The 27062-nt window shown below is 38.1% G+C and overlaps 1 protein-coding gene across 6 annotated transcripts in view; it reads left to right on the plus strand.

The window, feature by feature from the left end:
• Window positions 1-27062, plus strand: part of gphnb (gephyrin b) — a 152342-nt gene that overhangs the window by 109454 nt on the left and 15826 nt on the right. For 5 of the 6 annotated variants that reach the window (XM_077511521.1, XM_077511522.1, XM_077511523.1 and 2 more), the window contains 3 exons: window positions 14937-14978; window positions 20414-20488; window positions 24768-24824. The exons of the other annotated variant lie outside the window; for it this stretch is intronic. In XM_077511521.1, coding sequence (XP_077367647.1) covers window positions 14937-14978; window positions 20414-20488; window positions 24768-24824 — 174 coding nt within the window. The remainder of the gene's footprint in view (window positions 1-14936; window positions 14979-20413; window positions 20489-24767; window positions 24825-27062) is intronic. 6 annotated transcript variants of the gene reach the window in all.

Below are 27062 nucleotides of genomic sequence, written 5' to 3' on the forward strand. Positions count from 1 at the left end.
GGTGGAAGTTGAATATGACAAAGAACTGGATGTCGGTCTGAAAAAAAATGGTTGTTATATGTAAAGATGGCCAGGGCCGCATACTGGAAGACAATTTTCACCACTCTGAGGGGCAGCACAGTGGCCAAGGCCATATAGAGAAAAACAGGGCAGCTTCTACTCATTTGGTAGGTGCTGCTGTTTTGGTTAGCAATGTTTAGTGGACTCCGTAGTTCACTATTTCGTTGTCCATGAACTGCGATAATTACAGTTGTGACACGTTTTTTTACTGATGGGAAAGCGAGGATGTGCATTTAAAATAATTATTTATTTATGTATTTGTTTGTTTATTTACGAATTATGTCGTTGAAATATACACTTTAAAGCAATCCGTTGCTGCTATGTGAAAAACGTCAATTTTTTTCTTTTTTTCTTTTTTTCTTTAGTCTGCAGTTTCATCCCAAAAACAATTTTATTTTTTTTTTTAAAAAAGGGCGGGAAATGGGCAAAGTGTCACATAGCGACAACAAATTGCTATAAATTGAATATTTCATTAACGGAAAAAAATAAAAATAAAATAATCCCCACTGCTATGTGAAAAACACTTTTTTTCCCCCCATTTTTGTGATGAAACTGAATGCAGACATCCCAAAAACTTAAAATAATAAAATGGGGAAAAAAAGAAAAGAAAAAAAAAAGCAATGGACATACCTGGAAGTGTTTTTCACATAGCAAACACTTGTTTTGTTTTTTTTTTCTTCCCATTTTTGCATTTTTAGGTTTTTGGGATGACTGCATTCAGTTTCATCCCAAAAAACATGAAAATAAAAAATGGAGAGAAAAAATGGACATAAGTGTTTTTCACATAGCAGTGACAAATTGCTATAAATTAAATATTTCATCAACGTAAAAAATAAAAAAAATAGTTCTCACTACTATGTGAAAAACACTTACAGTATGTCCATTTTTTCCCCATTTTTGTATTTTTAGGTTTTTGCTATGTCTGCATTCAGTTTCATCCCTAAAATATGAAAATAAAAAATAAAATAAAAAATGGGGGGAAAATGGACATAAGTGTTTTTCACATAGCAGCGACAAATTCATTTTGTGGGATTCTACATGATAGCTACATAATTGCCAACATAAAACGCAATTTCTTTTGTGTATGTTGTGTTTATGATCTGTGATTGGCTGGCAACCAGTTCAGAGTGTACCCCGCCAACTGCCCTGAGCCAGCTGGGATAGGCTCCAGCACCCCCCGCGACTTTTGTGAGGAGCAAGCGGTTAAGAAAATGGATGGATGGATGGATGTGTTTAAGTAGTGTGCTTTCATATGGGAAGAGTAAAATTATTTTGTCGATTTTTTTATTTATTTATTTTTTTACCTATAGTGTAATGTGTGCTCTAAATGGGTGTTCACTGTAATTGGGACATGGGGTCTATTAGTGGGGTAGCCAATATTTGAGGAAATCTATTCTATAAACCTGTCTGTCAGTGATCCATTTTTCACTTGCCTGCAGGACATGGGCCAGTCATATGCCAACTGTTACTCAGCTTGTGACGTAGCACGCGAGCGCTCGTGTGGTCGTGTGCCTCGTCGCTAGCTTGACAACAGCCAGCTAAAAGGCTTTTGGAGGTACAGCTCCCAGCTGATTTTTTTTTCTTTCTTTTTTAATCACCGCAACAAGCTTGACATATGTTCAGTGAAAATTCCAACATCGCAAGCTGCTGCTGACAGTGTGTGCACAACGTCCCCAGAGACGGAAGCTGTTCACCGGTGCATTTGGTGCGCTTTTGTGTGTACTGTCCATGTTGCCTTTGAGACGCTCTTGGCAACGCCGGAGCCTCCAGCTGCATCGCCAGTACACAAAGGTCGAACGGCAGGGTCGAGCTAGGTAATGCAAATTTGCATGTCGAGTGACTGTGTGCACGAAGCCGGTTCCACACGCATACCCGCGAGCGCAAACTGATGCTAAAAAAAGACACTTATGGAGGATTACGAGCTCTACAACCATTCATGTAAAACCATTTTCTCTTCCTGTCACACTGTCGGAGGGTGGATGGTGGCTGTGCGCTTCCACTCTTGTTAGCATTTAGCACAGTTATGTAATGCTGACTTTGGATTAATGAAGCATATGTGGGGGGAGAGGGCTCGGACTCGGGATGGTTTGATGGTTTGATGGGATGGCTTGACATAAACATTTTAAAAGTTATTTATTGTGTGAGCCAACATTTACATTCGGGCATGATTTCACTTCTGTAGGCAGCTTATTCCATTTCGCGTGCAGCGTAACAGCTAAATGCTGCTTCACCATGTTTGCTTTGAGCTCTGGGCTCCAATAAAAGACCAAAAGTCTGCAGACCTCAAAGACCTACTGGGGTTATATTCAATCATCTTTTCTTTCTTGTATTCGGGACCCAAAACATGCAATGATTTATAGACCAGTAGCAGAATTTACTTGGATCCATGTAAAGAGGCTAAAATCAGCAAATGGGCAAATTCACAAATTAAAAAATGGTGTTTATATATTTATTTATTTATTTATCTATTTATTTATTCATTTATTTATGTTAAATGTAAGACAATGTCTGATATATTTCCATGAATTTGTAATGAACCATGTTTGTTCATGAGGCTTTAATAGAAAATGATAGGAAATGTAAAAATCACTTTAATTGCCTATTATGCCATAAATTAATATATGTAACTGCTCTAGTAACTTCGCAGAATCACTTGAATGCTTCAATTCCTGGAATTCTTGTCAGTCATTTTTAGTTTTCTGCTGAAAGTACATAACAGTACAGATTTATAGGAAAAACTGTTAAAATATAATCCAATTACATAAACCGAAAGGCTGTAATTGCTTCCTAGAATTAAAGGGAGATTTTATTTTTAATTGCTGGCATTCATAAGAGTTCCAGTAGGTCTCTTGAGTGCTTTATCACCCATCAAGTAAAACTGTTTTAAACCTTGAAAAAAATGCATAATATGATTCCTTTAAAGGTAAAACAAAATAAATAAATAAATAAATAATTAAAAATCCTACCTGTAAAGGACACCTCTCTTTCTCCAAGTTCTCCAAAGGGAACAGGAAAACTATCCCCCCAGCTACACTGTTTGCTAGTACAGTTGCTTTTACTCCTCATTACTTGCTGACAATTAAAGTTGTTTCTCAGCAATGATGCTAGCAAGCCAGCGGGAAGCCTAAATTATCCATGATGCACCCTTGCATTAACATTATTTCAGCATGCATACGTTGGCAAAACCCACATTATTGTTGTTGTTAGCATTAGCATAAAAGTTGGTAGTGGCAAAAAAAAAAAAAAAAGTGTTACGATGACTATTTTTAAAAATATTAAATTGTTGCAAAATTCCTTGTCGTTTATGTGTAGTGTAATTATTAGAATATTCGATTCTCAACTAGTGGGTCAGGTCCAAATATACCTATATATTGCCTCATAAGTCACAATTTGGTAAAAATAATGTTTTCAAAAATCTATACTATTGGTCAGTGTGGGTGTCTTTTATTATGAATCATTGACCAATCTTAAGTATTGAAAATGGCTTCCTCTCTTTAATGATGTAATGTTAAACATACTGAGAACTCAGGTTCGAGTCCGGGCTCCGGCCTTCCTGGGTGGAGTTTGCATGTTCTCCCCGTGCCTGTGTGGGTCTCCTCCGGGTGCTCCGATCTCCTCCCACATTCCAAAGACATGCATGGCAGGTTAATGGGGCGTTCCGAATTGTCCCTTGGTGTGCTTGTGAGTGTGGATGGTTGTTCGTCTCTGTGTGCCCTGCGATTGGCTGGCAACCAGTCCAGGGTGTCCCCCGCCTACTGCCCAGAGACAGCTGGGATAGGCTCCAGCACTCCCCACGACCCTTGTGAGGAATGAGCGGTCAAGAAAATGGAAGGATGGATGGATGGATGTTAAACATGCTATATTTGGGGTCTCCTGAATCCTGCATCCATTATCTATATTGTATAAAAAGTACGGTATGTCCATCAACACTTTCAATGTGTTGAAGTTATGAGTAATTTTTTATTGAATTATTATCGTCTGGCGTTCTTGTCGACGACATCCGATGCAACACGTCGATACCATCTTAACGTGTTGCACTAGTTGTCTGTCCTCATGAACTCGTAGTCCTTTTTCTCGTTCGAGCGACCTTCCCGCTAGCTTCCCGTGTAAACAAATAGAAAACACACTCACCACTTCTGCAAATGTCTCTTCTAATTTTTATGGAGGAGAATTCCTCTGCGCTGTGAGGAACGATCGCTTTCAGTAGTACTTGTACCAAGTAAATATTGATGTGAGTCTAAAAGAATAATGATACACGCCTCTTGCCCTTTTGATCATGTCTCATATTTGAGTTAGGACTTCAACTTTAATGTTGTTGTTTATTATAATTAATGGATGGATGTTTGGATTGTTCAGCACTGAGGCCTATGGAAGTGAGTTCCTCCCTTTTCTGCCATAATATAGCGATTGAGTCACAGTGCTGTGGTTTAATTCGGCCCTCGCCACGTTTGCGACCTTCCGTGATGGTGTATTTGCACTCTGATCACAGCCAGAGGTCGAGGGAGGATGACGTGCAAATGAGCTAGCTCATATACGAATGTTTGCTATCAGCAAAATTACATGACTGACTGACAAGAATTCAAGCATTCAAGAGATTCCTGGAATTTAAGAGTACGATATCAGTCGCACAATTTCTCATGAAAGTCTTTAATTCAGAGAAATATATTTTACGAAATCTTTCAGAAAAGGCGCAAAATGAATGCATGCACACAACTCGTTGATGAAAAGAAGTCATAGCGGAGGATGGTTGACAGTGTGATAAGAGATCAGGCAGATGGAAATGAATGATTAATGCACGCACAACAAGCTGCAGCGTGTGCGTTTATTGATCTGCCATCTGCGGCTCCTAATCCAGGAACGTAACTTGTTACAGTCCTTAGATGTTCAGTCACGTTTGTGTTGTGATGACATTAAAAAGCAGAGTCGAGAAAATAAAAGTAGCTTCCCGAAATGCCGAAAAGAATTTCAATGTACATTGATAAGATTTAAACACAGTCTTAAGGATCACCTATGACCCTGAAAAGGACAAGCAGCATAAAATGAAACTATGTTACGCTAAAATAGAATTTGTCCATGTCCAAGTCAAGTCAAGTCAAGTCAAGTCATCTTTATTTATATAGCGCTGTCAAACAGCCTTAACTGTCACAAATCAGGTTGTTAGGGTTTTACCAGCAGACTCACAAACTGTTCTGCTCTAAATTTAAAAAGAAAAATGTAGACCGTTCCAGTCACTAGCATTCAATATGAAACACTAATGCCAACTAGTGGCACAAAATCTCAACCTCAACACAAGTCTATGACTCAGTGTTTCACACTTTTAACTGTTTACTATATCTTTTTAGATTTAAATAACTTTATGAATTAATTTCTATAAAATTACTGTATCAATGAAAAAAAAATACAACCACATTTGTATTTGTTAATAATATTAGTCAACTTTTGTGCGTTAACAAGAGTATGAAAATTTTATTGAGAAGAATATTTTATTGGACATTTAAAACAAATATAAAATGTTCGATGAAATTATGATTCATTTTGAGTTAATATAAATTATCCTATAAATTACGATTAAAAATTATAATCGACGTGTAGGACGTGGAGATTAAATTATTTTTAAGTTACATTAAGAAGCATTAAATTAGATTTGCTGATACTTGCAGAAACCCTGGCAAAGTTGTTTCCAAGTTTGAAACTTCCACCTCTGTTGAAAAAAAACGTAATCGTCAAGTATACCTCGTATTTGTCAATGGCAGAGAGTTTGAAAAGAAACTTGCAATGCAGCCGCATCGGCATATTATATAGTTGCAGTTAACTCATTCAATCCCAAAAACGTGTAAAAACGTCCTTCCCTCCCAAAAATGTGGTTACATGTTTTGTTTTAACGTGTTCTTTTTTTTTATACAAGAGCAAACAGAAGGCTTTGATGCAGCTTCTGACACACGAGGTGGTTTAAAGCAAAGGTAGTTATAATTTAAAAAAAAAAAAAAAAAGCCAGCAGGTGGCAGCAGAGTATAAGAGATCGGCCAAGGCCATTTTGCAACAAGCTCTTTTTATAAGTGTTTTCACCAGGAATGTGAATATTGATGAAACTTAACTATATTCTAATGCTAATTGCTGCGAAACAGATACAAATATACCCTTTTCCCCTTTTTTCCTGATGAAAGAAGTCTCAAATCTTTCTTTTCTCATGTTTTTATAGAAATTAGAACACATTATTCTGTGGGCCTTGCAAAATCAATCAAAATCCAGTCAAACAGCCGAGAGCGAATATGGCTGGGAGTGAATGAGTTAAAAATGGCAGCCAACTAGTTTGCCCGTTTTCATGGCGTCAGATGTGGCCTGAAATCAGGCAGAGGCGGCTGCCTCCAAAATTTATATGCAGGAACAACCCAGGTTGGATGTTTTGGTTACTTCTTCTGAGGATTTATTTGTTTTTGGAATTGTATAGCGGGTCGGATCAAATGTTTGATAGGTTCCCAACCCTTAATTTAACGGACCCGGCTTTGTTTTTACAGCCTTGTGTTGTCACCCCTTGAATGTTTACACCCTTCTAGAAACAACAAATGGCAGCTGTTAGATGTTTTTATATATTTTTGGGCTAAAGTAGCATCACGTTTGTTTCCGGCCTGACAGTATTGATCTCCTTTGCGGTCTGTGTTGAGTATCAGGTGGACGAACAAGCGTGTGCGTTATTGTCGTCGTTATCCCGGGCCCATAAAGCGGCTTTTGCTTGTCTCCCGGCTTGCTGGAGGTGGAGAGGATTTATGAGACGCGAGGAGCGAACGTGGTTGAGAGTTAACGACGTAGAGAGGATGGCAGCAAAGATGGAAGTAATGCAGAGGTTTGGACTCCGGAGCCCGTCCTTGTGATGAGACAACTAGCTCACCTCTCGGTGAATTAGTCGCATCATGACGGCGAGGCAGACAAAGCCACGTCCATCCCTCATGTACGAGAGCACTCGTGCGCAGCTCGACCCCTCTCTCATTTTCTGTCATTGCTTTTTCACCCTCTCGCGCGTGGCCGTTCCCCCCTCCGGCGCTCCTCTCGTTTTGCTATCTCTCTCTGACCCACCGTCCCACCCTCCCCTCGCGCTGCCATGCGCACTCGCCCGCTCGCTGTAAAGCATGCGCGCGTCCTCCTGGTGTGCGTGTGCCACCGCCGAGCTCATTCTGTTTCCACTCCAGGCAGAAGATGGTAAGTGGTGGTTTTTTTTCTCCCCCCGCTGCATAGCATAGCCACTGTTGACAAGTTTGTAAGTATGCAGATAGGTGCAGTCGAGTGTGGCGCGTTATTAGGATGAGTCTAGTTCGAATTTTGTGTGTCCGTGGCGAGGATGCCAAAGGGGGGGGTGATGTTGGCAGGCCCAGAGTCAGAGGTAGGAGGTTGAGTAATCCGCTAATGTGACCGTGGACCAAACTGGAGGCAAAGGCTGCAGGGTGAGGACGATGATCGTTTGGATTTTGCCGTCTTTCTCGTTTAGCTTCACCGGTTGGCGTTTACTGGGCAGCGCGGCGAACGCATCAGCATCTGCAGCATCATGTCTCTCGCGGGGTGTGGGAGACAATCATGCATGTTGGGTTAATTATAAACCGACAAGAAGGATCATCTGTTTGCTCAAACATCCAACAAACCTCAATGCGGGTCTGCTTACCTTTTGCACAGGGGAACAATTTTAAAAAATCTGTTGATTTACATTTTTTTTTTTTTATACTGACGAAAACGAAAATTGGCAAATTGCAGTCAGTTTTTGTTGTAGCATGTCAAGCTTTTTCCCCACAAGAAACATTGACTGTAGTAAGACTGTAGTAAGTGTGACAACTTGTTTGTGCAGGAATCAAGAGGCTTAGTGCTGGCTTTTCTCTAAAACTTCTAACCATGCACTCACAAAAATATTGAAGCCTAAAGCTGACAAATTCCCATTTACTTTTTTTTTGTGAGATAATTTTAACACAAACCTACAAAATAAATCTTATGTGATACATATTCATTAGTCTCATAAAGGCTATTTATTTGAAATTCATAATCCTCAGGTTTATGTAATTAGTATTAATAAAGTATTATTACTCGGGCTGCACAATATATTAAAAAAAAACATATCGATATTGCCATATTGGCCCATGCAATATCGCAAAGACATGCAATAAGTTTCATATGGAATTTTATGCTTTCATCTGAATTTGACCAGTCAGCCGCTAACTAAAATTTGCACCACCATCCAATAGTTGAACATTATCGAGATGTAGTTACAATTAATTACCGTAACTAAGAATATATTGAGTTTGCTTATTTTGCTGCATGAAAAATGTCATTCTTTCATTAGAGCATAAAAATGTCATTTCCTTAGGTACGTGCTAAATATCGCAATAATATTGATATCGCTATATTCAGCAACTATATTGCATATCGCACGATATTCCAATATTTTGCAATCCAATTACTCTCAATTAATAATAATGAGAATATTTATTTAAAATACATAAAGTATATTGTTTGAATTGCATAATAATCAGTTTATGTATTTAACAATAAATTGCATATCTCACTGCTATGTGAAAAACATTTTTTTTTTTTCATTTTTTATTCATTGTTATGTTTTTGGGATGAGACTGGATGCGGACATCCCAAAAACATAAAAATAAAAAATAATAATTATACTTTATTAATACTTAATACATAAACCTGAGGATTATGCATTTCAAATAAATAGAAATAGAAAAATATAATTAAAAAAAAATAAAAATAAAACACAAAAAAGGGAATTTGTTATGTAAAAAATATATACCTAAATCCTAAAAGGTAGGCTTAAAATTTTTAAGTGCATGAGCATACCGTTGTAAATTCTATTTCACTTTGTACAGGGTTTTTTTTTTTTTTTTCAAAGTTTGTAACTATTTTGTCTTACTATTTTATTTACAATTATACACGTTTAATTCATATATTTTTAAGAAAACGGATCCTATGGCTCTAAACTTGATATGATAGCGAAAAACTGAGATTAGTTTTGGATTCCGTACCTAAAAAAAATAAAAATAAAAAATAAAAAATAAAAAAACAACAACAACAGCTGATTGCTGAGGTGGGGGGAATGATAATGTAGTCCAGTGGCACGGAAACTATTTTTTTTTCCTTTAAGGAACAGGCAGATCGATAGATCGACAGATCGGCAGATCGTTTTAAATCGATAGTAAAAAAAAAAAAAAAAAAAAGTGTCAAAGCAGCACCTTCAGCATCCATGATGGCTTTAATCATCTGACAAGCAAGAAAATATTGATGTCGCAGCGGGGGAAAGAGTCACTCAGAGGTGCAGCGAAACCTTCATCAATGCTTCATCAATGCTTTTTACGCACCCGGGCTGTGCTTCAAATCGATTCTTTCAATCTTGTTCACGCTTCTTACACTCCCACTTGCCACCTCGTTTGTTTATGGCCGGCACATAAAATGTATTCTTTATTCGGATTATACAGATCGTAACACGTGGGACATCTTTCTTGGCACGCTCCGAGCATTTCCTGGACTTTCTCACCTGTCTCGCCACGAGGCCAGCGTGGTTTCACTATTATGAATATGAGTACGACCTAATTGGCAAGCAAGCAAAGGAGCATATTTGCGGGGGCGTTACACCGCTGACTTGATGCTACTTGCGAGATCTGATGAATTTGCGGATTCTGCTTTTCTCTGGTGTGCCTTTTTTTTGTTGTATTTTTTAAAGGGAAAACCTGCATAATACATAATAGGGAATTCATTTTAGATTGAGGCTGAAATATAGTATAACAAGTAGATATGAAATCTTGACTGACAAAAAAGTAGTAAAAGAAGAATTTTTGAAAATTAATCAGATCACTTGCAATTTTAACGAATTGTTTTTCCCCATTCTAAAGAGATGAAGAATATGATCATTATAATGTATGGAAATTAAATCCTTCAAATAAAATTAAATTCTACTTTTTTTTAAATACTAATGGTCGATACCATTTTCTTTCAGACCGATACAAGTACCGGTACTCAACTTTTGAATATGACAGATAATTTTCAAGAAAGACTTATTTATCCCAATATAGCATTTTTCCTTAAAATTCCATGAATTTGAGGGCAATTTTCAATTATTCTCATTTGTAGTTCCTGAGCGTAAAAACGGCCACAAAAGAGTAGCAGATACTGGTCGCGCATAACAATACCCTGAAATAAGCCTTTGGTATTTGGCCACCCCTAAATGAAGTAAATATGGGACATATTTCTAGATATTTTTTTAATTTAAAAAAAAAAATGAAAATGAAAATAGTGTATCTGTCAATTTTGGGGTCCCGTAAATCACTTAACTAGAACATTCTTATCAATTATACATTTAGAACATGAGAACACAATATAAAGCGTAATGAAAAATGTATATTTTTTGTATCATCATCACTTAATGCAAATTCTAACTACTAGTCATTGATGTTTAAAAAAATATATCTAAATACTCCAATTTGTTTTCAGGTTATTAATAGGGATGGGTGAGTACTGATATCAGGTATTGGTATCGGGCCGATACACAGCCTTACCAGTAACCAGTATATGATCAGAAACTAGAAATTGTAAGTTAGAACAATAGAAAATTAATTCCATGCAATTTTTCATCGGCCTTTTTTTTTTTTCCTCTTTCTTTTTTTTATTTTTTTTTTTATCAGTAACGGTGACTACTAGGGATGTAATGATATCCAAACATCACGATACGATATGAAGGTCACGATACGATAATTATCACGATATTGTGAGGGCATTAGCGATATTTTAATAAGATCACAATATTGTAAAAAAAAAAAAAAAAAGAGCTCATACTAAAAAAAAGCACAATATTGTGCTTTTGTACATAACAACAATGCATATAAACTACCTACAATCTCTAATAACAATATTGAGGCACTTACTTGCTAATGCAAGCACACATTGATCGCTTCACAAGCAAATTAGGTTCCCCTTCATCTGACAATTAACATAGATTTTAAACATAGAAGGCCAAAACATCCCTAATGAAAATTAAATTGCACTAATAAAATAGCCACTAGAGGGTGCTAGATCTGTACAAATGGAAATCAACCTGACTTTTTTTAGCAGATGTTTTCCTTTTAAATATTGTGAACATGACGACGACGATATTGTGGCAGTTTTAATATCACGATATCACAATATTGCCCTTATCGTGACATCCCTAGTGACTATTCAGTACTATCAGTCTGAAAAAAGTGGACTAATGTGTTTTGCTCCAGTTTTAAGCAAACATTTTAAGTAATCATTCAGTAATTGTTAAGAAGTGCAGTAGGCTGTTTGTTTGTTTTTTTCCTCCTCTTGAAATCCTGTTAATTTAAGGAGACGGAAGGAAAAAATATATATTTCTGCATTCCTTCCCTTGTCTGGCTCACACTAGAAAGACCATTTGGGTCAAGTTGCTCAGGGCTTCAAGTGCAAATGGCGAGTGTCCTCATTCAGATGCGTGCACTTCACTGACTTACAAAAGTAAACCGATATCTTGGTATTTATTCATAAACGTCATCGTGTTTCTGATGTGTTTGCATCCTTATGAATAGATGGTGACCATGCATGCGCGTGTTAGCTTTGCATGTGTCTGAGCGATGTTACTCACGCTGGAGCAGCTGAACCCGAAGCCTCCAGGCATGATGGAGAGAGAATGGCAGGAAGTAAGAATAGTGAGCGGTGACGGAGGAAAAGAATGAGGCGCTGGAGGCAGCGACAGGAAATGAAAGCGGAGCGCATGAGAGCGTCTGACCAGCTGGATGGAGCGTGCGCATCCAGGCCATGTGGGCCGCAATGGCAAGTTGGCGGTGGGGGGGGTGGGACTGGCGAGCCTGTCAAATGTGCTGCGTTGGCTCCCACTCTCTGCCAACGCTGGCAAAGTCGCTCAGGAGCTCATTAATTTCTATTTTCGAACTCCCCGCTAATACGTTGGGACGCGGAGACAGCCGTGGGAGAGCCGTGATGAATCAAGGTGCCGGAGGATGAAGCGCTTGTGCCTCGTCAGCTTTGGTTGTTAGTTTGCTCGGCAGCTGCTGTGTTTACCTCTGCCAAACATGAAAATTACAAAGGCGAGAGGTGTTCCTTCCATTTAAAGAACAGATGTTGAAAATATCAAAAGATAATGCCACGTGCGCTAGCTAGGTAATAGCTGTAATTAGCTAATAGCTAACCTAGCTTTAGTAGCTAATAGCAACCCCCTCACCAATTACATTTGAAATTCTGAGTAAGGTGGAAGTCAACCTGAAACATTTCTTGATAATATATGTGACCTCACTAGTCTAAACATGACATTCTGATTAATATTACATTTGTGGAATATGAGTTATGACTCAAAATCCAGCCCTTTTTATCCATCTCAGGGGGCGGCCATTTTGCCACTTGCTGTCGACTGAAGATGACATCACTGTTGCTCAGGCTCAGGCAACGACCAATCACAGCTCACCTGTTTACTGAAGCTGCATTGTGATTGGTTGCTACCTGAGACCCGAGCAACATTGATGTCATCTTCAGTCGACAGCAAGTGGCAAAATGGCCGCCCCCTGAGATGGATAAAAAAGGGCTGGATTTTGATTCATAACTGAATACCATATTTAGACCAGTGGGTCTGCATCGAACATATTGTCAAAAAAAAAAAAAATATATATATATATATATATATATATATATATATATATATATATATATATATATATATATATATATATATATATATATATATATATATATATATATATATATATATATATATATATATTGGTTGTTGACTTCCCCTTTAAATAAGAGATTTTTTATTTTATTTTATTTTTTTGTATCCATAATTTTCTGTTTTTTATTCACGTTAACTGCTGACTTTCTGTTGATTGTTCCACCAGTGTCATTTTATCTAAGCTTGACGGGGTCAACTTGACAATTCACAGCATTTTAATTTGTTGTAGAGTGATTCTTATCTCTTTGACGGTGCCGTCTTATTAAAGCAATTTGTCATATAATCTAAAATGCTAGTGTCATAATGAACGCGTTGGTTTTAACTGCTTTAATTGCTTTAGTTATAATTCAAAATGAGCTTGCCGTCTGCGCCAGCTATTATTTTTGCTGGAAAGGGATGTGGTATTTCCTTAGGTGTGCCAAGAATGTGTCAGGTTTGGAGGAAGGTGCTTTATGAGGCCAGCAGATGCCTGGCGGAAGCCGTGTTTATATGTTGCTTAACACCTGTCATGAACATAAGGTCTGTCGCCAAATGCTGATACTAGTGTTAAGCTCTCCAGAAATATTTATATTAAAACCGTCTGTGGTTTCTATTAGCATAAAAATGGGGCACATTCTCTCTGTCATGATTAGATAACGGAAAATGATGACTGTAAATCGAACACTTGTGTGAAGGCTGAAGAGCATTTACTAATTGTATTCATTCATACGCAATGTTTGTTTAGCATATTGTCTACATACAGCTATTAACATTTGCAATTAAGCTAGTGCTACTTCCTGGCTAGCTCGCCAATATCAGTTAAGCTTGTGCTACTTCCTGGCTAGCTCGCCAATATCAGTTAAGCTAGTGCTACTTCCTGGCTAGCTCGCCAATATCAGTTAAGCTAGTGCTACTTCCTGGCTAGCTCGCCAATATCAGTTAAGCTAGTGCTACTTCCTGGCTAGCTCGCCAATATCAGTTAAGCTAGTGCTACTTCCTGGCTAGCTCGCCAATATCAGTTAAGCTAGTGCTACTTCCTGGCTAGCTCGCCAATATCAGTTAAGCTAGTGCTACTTCCTGGCTAGCTCGCCAATATCAGTTAAGCTAGTGCTACTTCCTGGCTAGCTCGCCAATATCAGTTAAGCTAGTGCTACTTCCTGGCTAGCTCGCCAATATCAATTAAGCTGGTGCTACTTCCTGGCTAGCTCGCCAATATCAGTTAAGCTAGTGCTACTTCCTGGCTAGCTCGCCAATATCAATTAAGCTGGTGCTACTTCCTGGCTAGCTCGCCAATATCAGTTAAGCGAGTGCTACTTCCTGGCGAGCTCGCCAATATCAATTAAGCTAGTGCTACTACCTGGGTAGCTCGCCAAGATCACTGATGTGGCGAGATATTATACAGGAAATGAAATGAACTTTTTCACATTGTTTAGACCAGGGGTCTCCAAGTTTGGTCCTCGAGAGCCCCTATCCAGCCTGTTTTCCATGTCTCCGTACTTCAGCACAGCTGAATCTCATGATCAGCTAATCAGCAAGCTTTGCAGAAGCCTGATAACGATCCCAATCATGAATCAGGTGTGTTAGTGGAGAGAAACATGGAAAACAAGCTGGATAGGGGCTCTCGAGAACCGAACTTGGAGACCCCTGGTTTAAACGTTTAGCAGTAAAGCCGTGCAATGTCCACAACTTGATTCTGCTATTCCAGTCCCGTTTGTGGATTATCTTGGAAATAATGTGTTTATTTAAGAAGGGGCCCTAAAATTGAACCTTGTGGAATCCCTTAAGACATTTGGCTTACGTTAAAACCAAAACATGCTTAGAACCTGGCAGTACTTGGGGGTTGTAAAAATAAATAAAAAATAGAATCACTGATTTATAGGACATTTCATGTTGAGCGTGAGACCCCTTTCCAGCTCCTACCTGCTGTCCTGACCTGACCTCCTCTAGCCTATCTCCTGTCCTGTCCTGTCCTGTCCGTCCCACCCTTGGCTGCTTTGGCCCATCTGAAACCGTTACACTGATCCCGATATCCATCCCCCTCCTGAAAGACGGGGGCAGGAGGTGGTTCTGTCCTCAGTACATCAGTCTCTGTCTGCTTCTGTCCTCGCCTGCTAAACCCGGCTTTGAGTCAGTTAACCCTCTTTCTCTTCTCCCCCCCTTTTTTTTTGTGTCGCACCAGGCGCGGCTCCCCTCCTGTTCATCCACCCTAAGCATTGCTGAGGTACTCCTGCATGTGTTCGGATGCATCGTTACGGGACTTCATCATCTCTAATCTCCTTCTCCAAGCTCGCATCTGCCTGGCATGATTTTTCTCCCTGCTTCGGTCTGCAATTGTGTGTGCTGTCCTGCTCGTTTGTCTACTTCCCATAATTTTAACTGTTCCTCTTGTGTTTTTGTGTGTAAACAATGTAAAATCGTCTTCTGGGTTCTTTCTGGTACAACCTAACTTGCCTTGCTGTCCACCTTTTCACAGCTTCTAACTAAACATTCAAGTGGTCCTTGGTTTTATGGTGGTGCCGACACAATTTTGACTTAGAAAACGGTTCTCAGGGAGCTAGTTTGTACAGCAGCGTAACAACAATGTCACGTGACACAAGAAGACTTACTCAGTTAGCATTGCACTTATTCTTTTTCATTTGATTGTTCATTGACAGGAAATGCATTTAGTATTTAGGTCTTCAGTGGGGTTTAACCTAACTGACCTGAATTATAGAAACTAGGGATGCACGATAATGCTATTTTCAAGCGATACCGATTAACCAATAATTTAGGTGCCGATACCGATAACCGATAAGTAAGTAAGTAAGTAAGCCGATAATTGTTTTCAAAATTAACTTGAATACAAATATGCTTTCGAGTCCTACTATAAGTCTAACAAATACATTGAAACATTGTATAAACTTTGCACAATGTTTCAATGTATGTAAAGCACCATGAAGCTGAATTTTATTGATATGAGCCACAACCACAACAGATGGATCAACGTGGCATGTCTATAATTATTGCTGGATTTCTTTATTATCTGGTTTATCTGTATGAAATCAAATTGCCAATAATTATCGGGAGATTTCTCTATTATCTGTTTTATTTGTTTGACATCAAATTGGTCGATAATTGCTGATAATTATCGGCCACCGATATCGTGCAGCCCTAATAGAAACCTTCTGTTCAACACAAAAATGCAAAACTAGAGCACGCAGCTGTGCCATGTACATCATCTGGAGCCGTTTACAGTCGAACAACATGATGAAAATATAAGATCAATATCAGATTTATTTATTTTTTTATGTGAGAATATATATCAGTGATGGCTAAATTGGGTTGTTTTATACAAAGCGACCCATTTTTTGGGGGGGTTGTTTTATACAAAATAAACCAGAAAGTTCCATTAAAATTGCTGGGTTAAACATAAACCAAAAGTTTAGAGTCTAACAACATGATGAAAATATAAGATCAATATCAGATTTTTTTTCAATGTAAAAGTGTGTATTATATATGGGTAAAAATAATAATAATAATAATAATAATAACACAGTTTGGGTGCTACTTGCTTGGGTAATTTTGATCCAACTTTCCCTGGTTGTTTTGTAATAAATGACCCAATTTTTGGGGTGTTGTTTTATACAAAGCGACCCAATTTTTTGGGTTGTTTTAACCCAGAAAGTTACATTAAAATTACTGGGTTAAATATAAACAAACTTTTGTTCAAAAACTTTTTAAATAAAGCTATAATAAACCAATTTTTGTTAAAAAAAAAAAAAAAAAAAAAAAAACAACAACAACGTTTTAAACAAAATTGGGTTAGTTTTAACCCAGCAATTTTAATTTAACTTTCTGGGTTATTTTTCACAAAACAACCCAAACAATTGGGTCTCTTTGTATAAAACACCCCCAAAATTGGTTCATTTAGTACAAAACAACCCAGAAAGTTTAGTCAAAATGACCCAAGAAACAGGTCTAGTGTTTTGTACAAAACAACCAATTTGAGGGGAGGTGGGGTGATACAAAAAAGGCCCATAGTTTGGTGGGTCAATTTTTTGACCAAAACCAAGCAGTTTTAGGGTGGAGTGAGTCAAATTGGTTATTTTTAAGTGTATCGAGCTCATTTAAATTGGCTTGCGCTGACCAACCAATCATAGGAGAGAAAAATGCTGACATTTTGGATCCTTTTTAAGGAAACAGCTAATTGTTTAGGTTGCATTGGCCAGCACACATGGGCAGATTAGATTGACATACCAGCATATCTGATTGGACCAAAAAAAAACAAAAATCTAACATTCACATTTTAGAATTAGTACAATTTCACAAATTTGAAAATTTATGATAGATTGTAAATGTAGGTCAATACTCAGCGTTTATAAATTCCGTTGCCGCCGTAGGAGCCGAACTCCATCATAAATCGAGGACCGCCTGAACTTCCATTCACAAAATACCAAGAATGAAGAATGATGTTTGAATGTTGAATATTGCTTGTACAAAACAACACTGTGCTCTCTCAGCGCCAAAGATGAGCTTGGTGCTAATGCTCCAAGTGTTGAGCAGCTTGTCAGTGTGTATTAATCTGGCCAGAAGCCCAGCGATTGTGATCCGTAGCTGATAAAGGCATGACCGCGCTAATCACAATGCATTGATTTTCTGTAGCCGCGTGATAATGAGCGTCTGCTCACAACACATTTTTTGGAGTTTAATTACTTTGCAGTGTGTGTTCAGCGAGAAATAAATGTTGGTAATGCCAAAATTGGTTTAATGAAGAAAAACATTGATAATTTACTGCGGCTTTGATACTTGCCAGGACGTGAGCTAAAATGTTGAGCGCTAAGGTTACGTTGTACAGTTGTGTAATTTATAGGGGTGGGACAAAAAACCGATTCGACCGAACCATCGGTCGTCAAGGGGAGCTAAACGACCGTATCGGTAGCAGACTTGTCAACCAATACAAAATCCGCCGGGAATCCTTAGATACATTGCTTGTAAAACTGTGGACCGGATGTCGCGTTGCTGTGAATCGGTTGCGAGTGAGGCTTTATGTTTTTTTTCATGGAGTTCTGCACCGTGCTCTACTTGTTTTGTTTACATTTCAGTAGCAGCACTATTCAAGCTACTTCCGTGTTTACAGAGCGCGAGCAAAGTAGCGCTCAGAGACGCTTCATTCCCCGGATGTTGTAAACATAACGGAAAGACAGACGTTACGCACCTTTTTTGGGGGGGGGGGGGGGGCGCCTACCGTCAACGCCGTGCTCGCGACGCGACACGGCGCACGCGCACACACCGAGTGACAACATGCAACAGTGGAGACAGTTAGCAGAAGCCGGTGCCGTACATCTCTGGATTTCCCATGGCTATCGAGTCCTCTTGTACTTGTATGTCCCGGGCCAGCGTTGGTACTGCGCGCGAGCCAAAAAGAATAACTCCCGTGACGATCCAATGCATGGATTCAAACGACACAGGTATGTTCTACAGCCAAACACCAGCTAAGCTAAAAGCACACTGCAAGTATCTCATTTCTCAGTTCGTGGCTCCCTGTCAATGTACACAACTAGCATGAGCAGCAGGGAACTGAGACGTGCCCGCAATTACGTCATCAAACTCAAAATGAACGACAGCCCAAAAAACAAAACAAACAGTAGTGATTCCGTGGTCATCATCGTGTCTCAGATTAAAAAAACAAAAAAGATATCATACATTAACCAAAAATGAATGTGATGGCAAAGAAAAACAAAAATTGTTAAAAACAAAAATTGTTGATAAAAAAGGTTAGGGCACTTTTGGAAATATTTTTGGATATATTAAGTTGTTAAAATGGGTTTGATAGATTTATTGTTCCATAAGGTGGCTTCATATTTCTTTTGGCTGGACGGTAGGTTTATTTCATGTCTCAAATTTATGTTTCTGAAATACTTCACAATGTGGACATATTCTGTTTAATTGTGTTGGTGTCTTTTTAAAGGTTAAATATTTATATTTAACATTGAATTGTCAGCCTTTTGTTTTCCTGATCCTTATTTTGAATTAAAAAAAATAATAATAATAATTATAACTGTTAATAACAACTAATAAATATTTAAACTGATACATTTTTCAGTCATATCGCCCAGCCCTTTGTTCCGGTCCATTTAAATAATTGATTCAATATATAAAAATATAGAAGACATTGTTGTTGTTCTTTTTTAACACATTTGTAGATACTGTAAAAATTTGTGGTGTTTTAAGATAAATTTTTACAAGCAACAAATGTCACTATAAGTTTTGAATATTGAAATGATTCGTATCGAATCGAAAATTGTATCGTTCCCAAACTTAATCGAACCGTATCGAACCGTTCTGTTCTGAAAGATAATCGTTTTTCAATCGAATCGCAACTTGTGTATCGAGATACATATCGAATCGGCCTCATGTCAGAGATTCCCACCCCTAGTAATTTAATAGCAAAAGTGAACATGTTATTCTTAACATGTTATTGAAAAGCCAGTCAAAGTTGTGTTGGGCTATAGTCTAAACACGGTATTCCGATTAATATTGTTTTTCTGGAATGTGAGTTAAGTATCAAAATCCACCTGTTTTTATCCATCTCATGGGGCAGCCATTTTGCACTGAAAATGACATCACAGTTGCTCAGGGCTCAGGCTAACAACCAATCATGGCACAGCTTCAGAAAACAAGTGAGCCGTGTGTCGGAATAATTGTAAATAATAAGTTATCATACATTTGCTGCAATGAAGAACTGCTTCTGCTTGCAATGAAGAATGCTTTGCTTTGCACTCAAATTCACATAGCCTGGCTATTTGAAGATGACTCAAAAAGCTGAAGAACCACAACATCTAATGGAGCAGAATGGTTCGAGCCAGTCTGCTGAGGTTGTCTGTTTTCTGTTAAGAAATGATGCAAACTTGACCACATATGTACTCCGCAATCTTACACTCACATACACAACACACAGACAAACAAGTACACTGTGGTCCAACTATGCCTTGCATTTTCATTTTTAGGGTTGGAACACCCATGTAACTAGGGGCATGGAAAGGGCGTGGAAAACCAAATAAATAGAGAGGGTGAGGAGAGGAACCTTCAGAGAGTGCAGGAGTGAATTGTGAGCCCTGAACTGAGTGTCTTCTCTCCTTTTTGTGTCGTGTTTAATAGTGAGGTAACCCTGACACCGTGATTGGCCATTACTTGAGCCCTGACCAACTCTGTGTGATGTCATTTTCAGTCGACAGCAACTCGTGGCAAAATGGCCGCTCTCTGAGATGGATAAAAACGGGTGGATTTTGCAGTTAACTGTTATTCCACAAAATATTGTGTTTAGTCTAACTTTGGATGTTCTTGTTGCAGTTGCTACTTATGGTACCCCCAAAAAAGAAAAATAATAATAAAAAGAGTTAAGCCTTTGATATCTTCTTAACTGAGGTCTCGTTCACGTGGTCCTGGTTCTGTTTGCCCGTGTTAATTGTTGGCGACGAGCAACTGAATCTGAATGCGTATCATGTGACAGTAGATCTGATTTTGATTGGTGGATGTTTGTATAGTATGCTCATGTGCCTGCGTTTGAAAAAGAGCAGCTTGTATGTTGCTCACGCACGCTTGTTTCCCCCCGCTCGTCCGCGTGCGCGATTGTGTTTGTGGCATGAAGGTGAGTGACTATCCTGTGGCTTCCCCCAGGCCTCACGGAGAGAATTCAGGGCTCACCTGGATGAGGTCATCACGCTCAAGTCAAGGTACTCTACCTTGGACCAGGTAAACCCGCTAACCTTCTAACCGAGCTCTTATCCGATCTGTCGGCATGCAGGCCACTGGCATCCCACGTACTGACATGCTCATAACGCACACTGATGCAGCATTTAGCATCTTCGATTGTTTAGTCGATCGACTGCTGGATTTGGAAGGTCTTACAAAGAAACCGTCAGCTATTAACATGTGCACTGGAGATGAATGAGTTTCGAGTTCCGATCCAGATGCACATGTTAACACCCGGTTAAGTTGGAGAGTGATTCAGGGAGGTGTGTGTGTTGTCACTGGTGATACACATGGCTGTTAAGTGAACAGGAAATGCAAAAAAAAAAAAAAAAAAAATTCAAAAGCTGCCATGTGCATCTCCGCCTTTCATGTTAACTGCACTCTTCCCAGGGCCTGTCATTAAAAATACACTACGTGGACAAAAGTATTTGGACGATGATATTGGAAGTCAAAGCACTCACAGATTTCATGTTTGAATAATGTAAAAATTCTAAGTAAAATGAAGAATTGATGCACCTTTTTCACAGCACAGTATCAACTTGCTCTGCGTGATGCGTTTAATGCAGTGTGTGGTTTTTCACAGTTTCCCACTGTTTTCATATTTTTTTATTAATTGTCAATTAATTTTGAGAAATTGTTAGTGAAATATGCTACTTAGCAAATACATTTAATTAAATTAATGCCACTTATTTCATAATATGACCTCTGTTAGTCCCCAATTTTGATACAGGAATTTATAAAATTCATTCAATTTTTTCATAATTTTTTTTAACTTTTCAATTAAATTGAGAAATTGTTAGTGAAATGTACTCCTTAGCAAAGAAATTAAATTAAATTAATGCCGCTTATTTCATAGCATGACCTCTATAATCTCAAATTTTGATACAGGAATTTATAAAATTAATTATTTTTTTATTTTTTATTTTTTTTCAATTAATTTGAGAAATTGTTAATGAAATGTGCTCCTTAGCAAATACATTTAATTACTTATTTCATAACAATACTTCTATAATCCCAAATTTTGATACAGGAATTTATCAAATTTCTTTTTTTTTTCATTGATTTTTGACATTTTCAATTAATTTGAGAAATTGTTAGTGAAATGTACTCCTTAGCAAATACATTTAATTAAATTAATGCCACTTATTTCACAACATGACTTCTAGAATCCCAAATTTTGAGATAGGAATTTATCAAATTCATTTCATATTTTTTTTTTCATTCATTTTTGACATTTTCAATTGATTTGATAAATTGTTAGTGAAATGTAAATGCAAATACATTTAATTAAATTAATGCCACTTATTTCATAACATGACCTCTAGAATCCCAAATTTTGATACAGGAATTTATCAAATTCATTTCATTTTTTTTCATTAATTTTTGACATTTTCAATTAATTTGAGAAATTGTTAGTGAAATGTACTCCTTAGCAAATACATTTAATTAAATTAATGCCACTTATTTCATAACATGACCTCTAGAATCCCAAATTTTGATACAGGAATTTATAAAAAAAAAAAAATTTTCATTCATTTTTGACATTTTCAATTAATCTGAGAAATAGTTATTTTAAAACTATTATTTCTACGGAATACACCCCATGTCACATTCATTTCAAACTGTGCACGCATGAAGAAATTCTGACCAATCAGAAGCAGTGTTATCCTAGCAACAAGGATGAATTGTTTACACCACGAGTAGGGATAATAAACCAATTATTGTGCCGATATTCTGCATTTTGATGAATATCAGTAACGTTTTTTTCTTTCTTTTTCTTTTTTTTTTTTTTTTTTTTTTAATCTGATGGCCCATAAAATATCAATTTAAAACTGCGTTAACCTCAGCGAACTATGTATTTAAAACTTTAGTTCACTTGAAATGACTGACCCTGGGAACTCCCCCCCTCCTAAGAATTCTGTCCACATAGTGTATCTGGACTCGCATTTCCTTTCATTCATCCCCATCACCATTCACATGCCGTCCTTTCTGCAGATGCCGAGTGCATCGAGTATCTCTTCTGTCCTGTAGTTTAGTTTGAGTTGTTTCCCCTCCCGGGCTGCTGCCGCCCCTCCTCCGGGAGGACAACTTGGCTGCAGACACATTCTGTCCTCCATCTCTCTGTCACGCTTTAAAAGACTACTTCCCGAATTCCGATAAATCCCCTCCCCTTTTTTTTTTTTTTTGCATAATTTGTCGGACAGCCCCTTTTATTTTGTGCTGAGCTTAGCACCACGGCGGTTACATCCCATCATTTCCCTCACCCGGATGGTTATTAGCGCTATCGATTTCCGCCGAGCCCCGCCCGCCCCCGTCTCGCTGACCTATTTTGTATTCTGCAAGGAGGCTGTAAAGGGCAAATCTGAGGGGCCCTTGAATCACATTAATGGGGCCCGGTATTATAGGTCCAAAGTCGTCTCAATCAAATCCCGCACGCTCGTATATAAATCGTATTTTGCTCACTCGTTAGCTGTTGTTTGTGCGCATTTGTTCACATTTGCATCTTGACTGTCTATTCTGACACTTTATCAAAGTGTCTACCAGTTGTCGTGGGGGCTGCAAGGGAAATATTTGATACCCAACATCACATTCTCACAACATCCAACCATGGTGTGTTCATTGGCATACACAAATATCTTCTCTTTTTCACGACTCGTGGAGTCTTTGTAGTCAATTTTGTTTGTTTCATCACATCACACGTGCATTGAGGTTTCTTGCCGTATAGTCCGGCTCCAGGATTGACTTTTCTGAGACCATGAGGGACGTACCAAGTCGCTTACCAGTGTAGATGTCATAGCGAGTCTGTTTCTGATGCAATCGCTCCACCGTAGCTGTCGACCGTTCGTTTTCATACGCGCTTCTTTTTTAAGTGTCTGCAAATTTGATCTGTGTGCTGCTTTTTCTGTTTTTAGCTCCCCCAGATCTTCTTTTCATTCCTCGTCTCCTCACGCTTTACGGGCTGTGCTTGTGTGACTTGAAAAATGTCTTGAAATTAATTGAGAATGATTTTTGATAATTGTTTAGAGACCAACAGTTGTCCAAATCCTCTCAATTTCAGCCTCTTGACAGTGAATATTTTCACATTTGACTGATTATCATTGTGTTGAATCAAAATAAGAGATTTACAAACATGCGCTTTAACTTTGGAGAGGAATGATCAATATTTTAGCCGATTTTGTGACATTTTACCGACCAATCATTTAGAAAAAATTGTAGTCAATTTGAGAAAGAAAATCTGTTTTCGGATAAAAGGGATGGAAATCTAAGCATATTTTTAAAAATATGATTCATCATCAAAATAATCAACAGATTATTATAAGTTATTAGAATAATCGTTCCAAATTTGTCAAAAAGTCAGAACATTGTGTAAAGGCAGAATTACAGTAATTGTGTCACATGGGTAACATGGAAAAAAAAATTAAATAAATATAAATATATAAAAAAATAAATATATCTAATGTATAAATATATAATAAATAAATAATAATAATTAGCATTTTCTTGTACCATGTGACTGTTCATAACCTCGAAATGTTGTGTATTGCAGTAACAAAAAGTAAATAATAAAAATTAATTTATGTTGTGAGTAAAATAGGTTATTGATCCGAGTCATGTTTGAATTGGTGCATCCGCATTAACCACAAGTTTTATATCGTTATTAAAATGTCAGGTCACATTGAGATGTCAAGTGTTAGTCAGAATTCAGATGCTGTCAAATAAGAATGTTGTAACGGTATCATGTTCTTTTGAGCTGACATTGTTTTGTTTTGTTTTTGTTTTTTTTAACCTGAATAACTTTTAGGGTGCATCTTAGTAATAAAGGAAAATATCAAGGAAAACTTTATTTAAAAAGTTTCATTCAAAAGTTCATTTATTCATCAACGCCATCAAAATACTGTTTAGAAGGCAATATCTTAGCCCTACAAAAAAAAATATATATATATATATATATATATATATATATATATATATATATGAAAACATTTATATTTTTTCTTATGTAATATTCTAATTTCTTAACAGGCGCCACAACTTAGACCTAGTTTTAGCTTGTCTAGCATCTAGTCTAAATTCGATTTACAGTCAAGCAACCAAGTCCAGCCTGCTCCTCTTCCTCCTTTTTCCTATCTTCACTCCTTCAACTTTGTTGCTCCTGCTATAGGGTTGTCCCGTCGGCCTGTCCGTCCGTCCGTGTGTCAGTCGGTGTGTCTGTTTGTGGTGTTGCGGTTGCCGGGACAGATGCACTGATGCCTGTGATTCGATGCTTTATCTCCACTAGCTCCAGTGTAGGTTGGAGGGGCTTAAAGATGATCGCAGGAGGACCTTCAGCTCTCGAGTAACTATCCCGAACCCCACCCGCCCCGCTGCCCTTTGCCTCACCCTCCTGCGAGGAGCGCGCAAAACAAACGCCCCACTCTGTGCCCCCCCCCTTTTTTTTTTACTCTCTTTCTCTCTCTTTTCTTTCTTATGTTTTCCTTCTGTCGTCCCGCACCAACCCTCCTCCTCCTGCTCCTCCTCGTTCTCATTCTGTCTGTTACTTATGTTCTCTCCATGCAAAGTCTGTCTGTCTGTCTCTTTGTTCGCTTTGTCTGCGCGGTTAACATGAGTCTGCTCTCACTAGCAATGTCTGGTGTGTTGGATGTCTGTCAAGTAGTTGCCATCAGGCCGCTCTGGTAGTCTTTTGTTTATTCCCCTTTTTCTCCACTTCTTGCCGCAATGTCTCGGCTCTGTAGTTTAGCCCAAGTGTGTCCAGTCTGTGCTTCCTGTTTGTGTTCCTTTAATTTATTGAACTCAACGGGCTGTAGGGCCACGTCACGCTCATCCCGTCACCCGAGCAGTCCGACAGTGTCCGCGTCTATCCATGACCTCTCATAACCTCATCCCGGCCATCCTCCCCGCCCACTCACCTTGGCTGTTTGGTGCCCAGTTTGATGGCGGTGAGGGAGGGGAGGAGAGGTAAAGTGGGTTTGTTGAGTTGAACAAAATGCATCACGCACTTCACTGTCTGACTCATTCAGTTGACGGCACTCCAGGGAGGTTTTTGCATAAGTGAGAAATCGGTGTTAAGCAGAGAAGTCGAGTCCACGTGTGCTGAGAGGATGACAGTTAAACATATTCAAAGAAATACTAATATTGGTAAGTAAGTGTCCTACAAGGTTAAATTAGTACAAAATAAAATTTATAAATGTATGTAATTATCACGAAATTGTGGGGAGGTTGGCAATATTTAAAAAAAGGACACAATATAAGCACAATATTGTGCTTTTGTACATAACAGCAGTGCAAATAAACCACCGACAAGCTCTACTAATAATATTGAGGCGCTTACTTGTTCATGCATGTACACATTGAGTTCCTCTACATATTGACTCGCTGTATAGACATATTACGATCCCCTTCATCTGACAATTAGCATGTACTTTAAACATACAAGGGCCAAAATATCCCTAGCGAAAATTAAATTGCACTAAAAAAACTAGCCACCAGAGGGTGCTATAATTGCACAAATGGAAATCAACCCGACATATCATGAACAATATTGTGTCAGTTTTAATCTCACGATATTGCCCTTTTCGTTACATCCCTATGAACTAATAGGAATCATTCATTTTAGTTTTAGTTGAATGTTAGCGTAGGGTGGCCAGATGTCCGGATTTTGAGTCGTGGGTCCCGTCCCGTTTCTTTCTTTTTTTTTTTTCTTTTTTAGTCCAGTCAGCAAGCCAATTGCTTGGGCCATGTGCATGTCAATCACACAGTTGTCATAGCGGTACGAGAGGTTGGATAATGGTGAGTGCATTGGCTTATTTACAGCTGCTGAAAGTGTCAACCAATGGCATTTAGCATTAGCTCACCACCAGCTTGAATAGCAATTAAATTTGTTCTAAATAGTAAAAATTTGATTTTCAACAAAATTGTAATGTCCTGGTTTTAATTTAGAAAATCTGGTCACCCTGTTAGAGCCGACATTAGGCTAAAATTTGGATTAGCTTCCTTATAAAAATTCCAATCCCATCTACTATTGTCAATCAATTTCAATCAGATGCAATAATTTGTGTGCTTAGGCTACCCACAAACTAGTTGAAGGTGAAGTGCTTTGTGGTAATTGGATGTGGATGGATGGATGGAATTGTATGATCAGAAAAATCTTAATTGCCTGGTAAGTGGCTTTATTTTTATGTTTTATTTACAAAATGGTTACTCACATTGCGCCTACAAATTAGATTGAGTGACACTAGTTAAAACGGCAGTTACCATTTATATATTTCCTTTTTATTTTTTTAGAGGGTTTCAGAATATTAGAGTTGACAATTATAATGCACGTAACATTGTATAGTCTATTATTGGAATGCTAATTGTTAATATACATCCATAGGTGCTGCTGTATTGGTTAGCAACCAAGTGCTAACGATTAAATATATGTGTGAATGTATTGGTTAAGTCGTTCGAACGTACTACAAAGTTGTTTGAACGTATTGGTAAAATGTAGGCCAATTTTTTTTCCCATAATTCCACGAGTTAATGCCCTAATTGCCCATGCACAAGTCAATATTTCTTGGCATCATGGGGAAAAAAT

This window comes from Festucalex cinctus, chromosome 21 (assembly GCF_051991245.1).
Source record: "Festucalex cinctus isolate MCC-2025b chromosome 21, RoL_Fcin_1.0, whole genome shotgun sequence".
Classification (NCBI taxonomy): domain Eukaryota; kingdom Metazoa; phylum Chordata; class Actinopteri; order Syngnathiformes; family Syngnathidae; genus Festucalex; species Festucalex cinctus.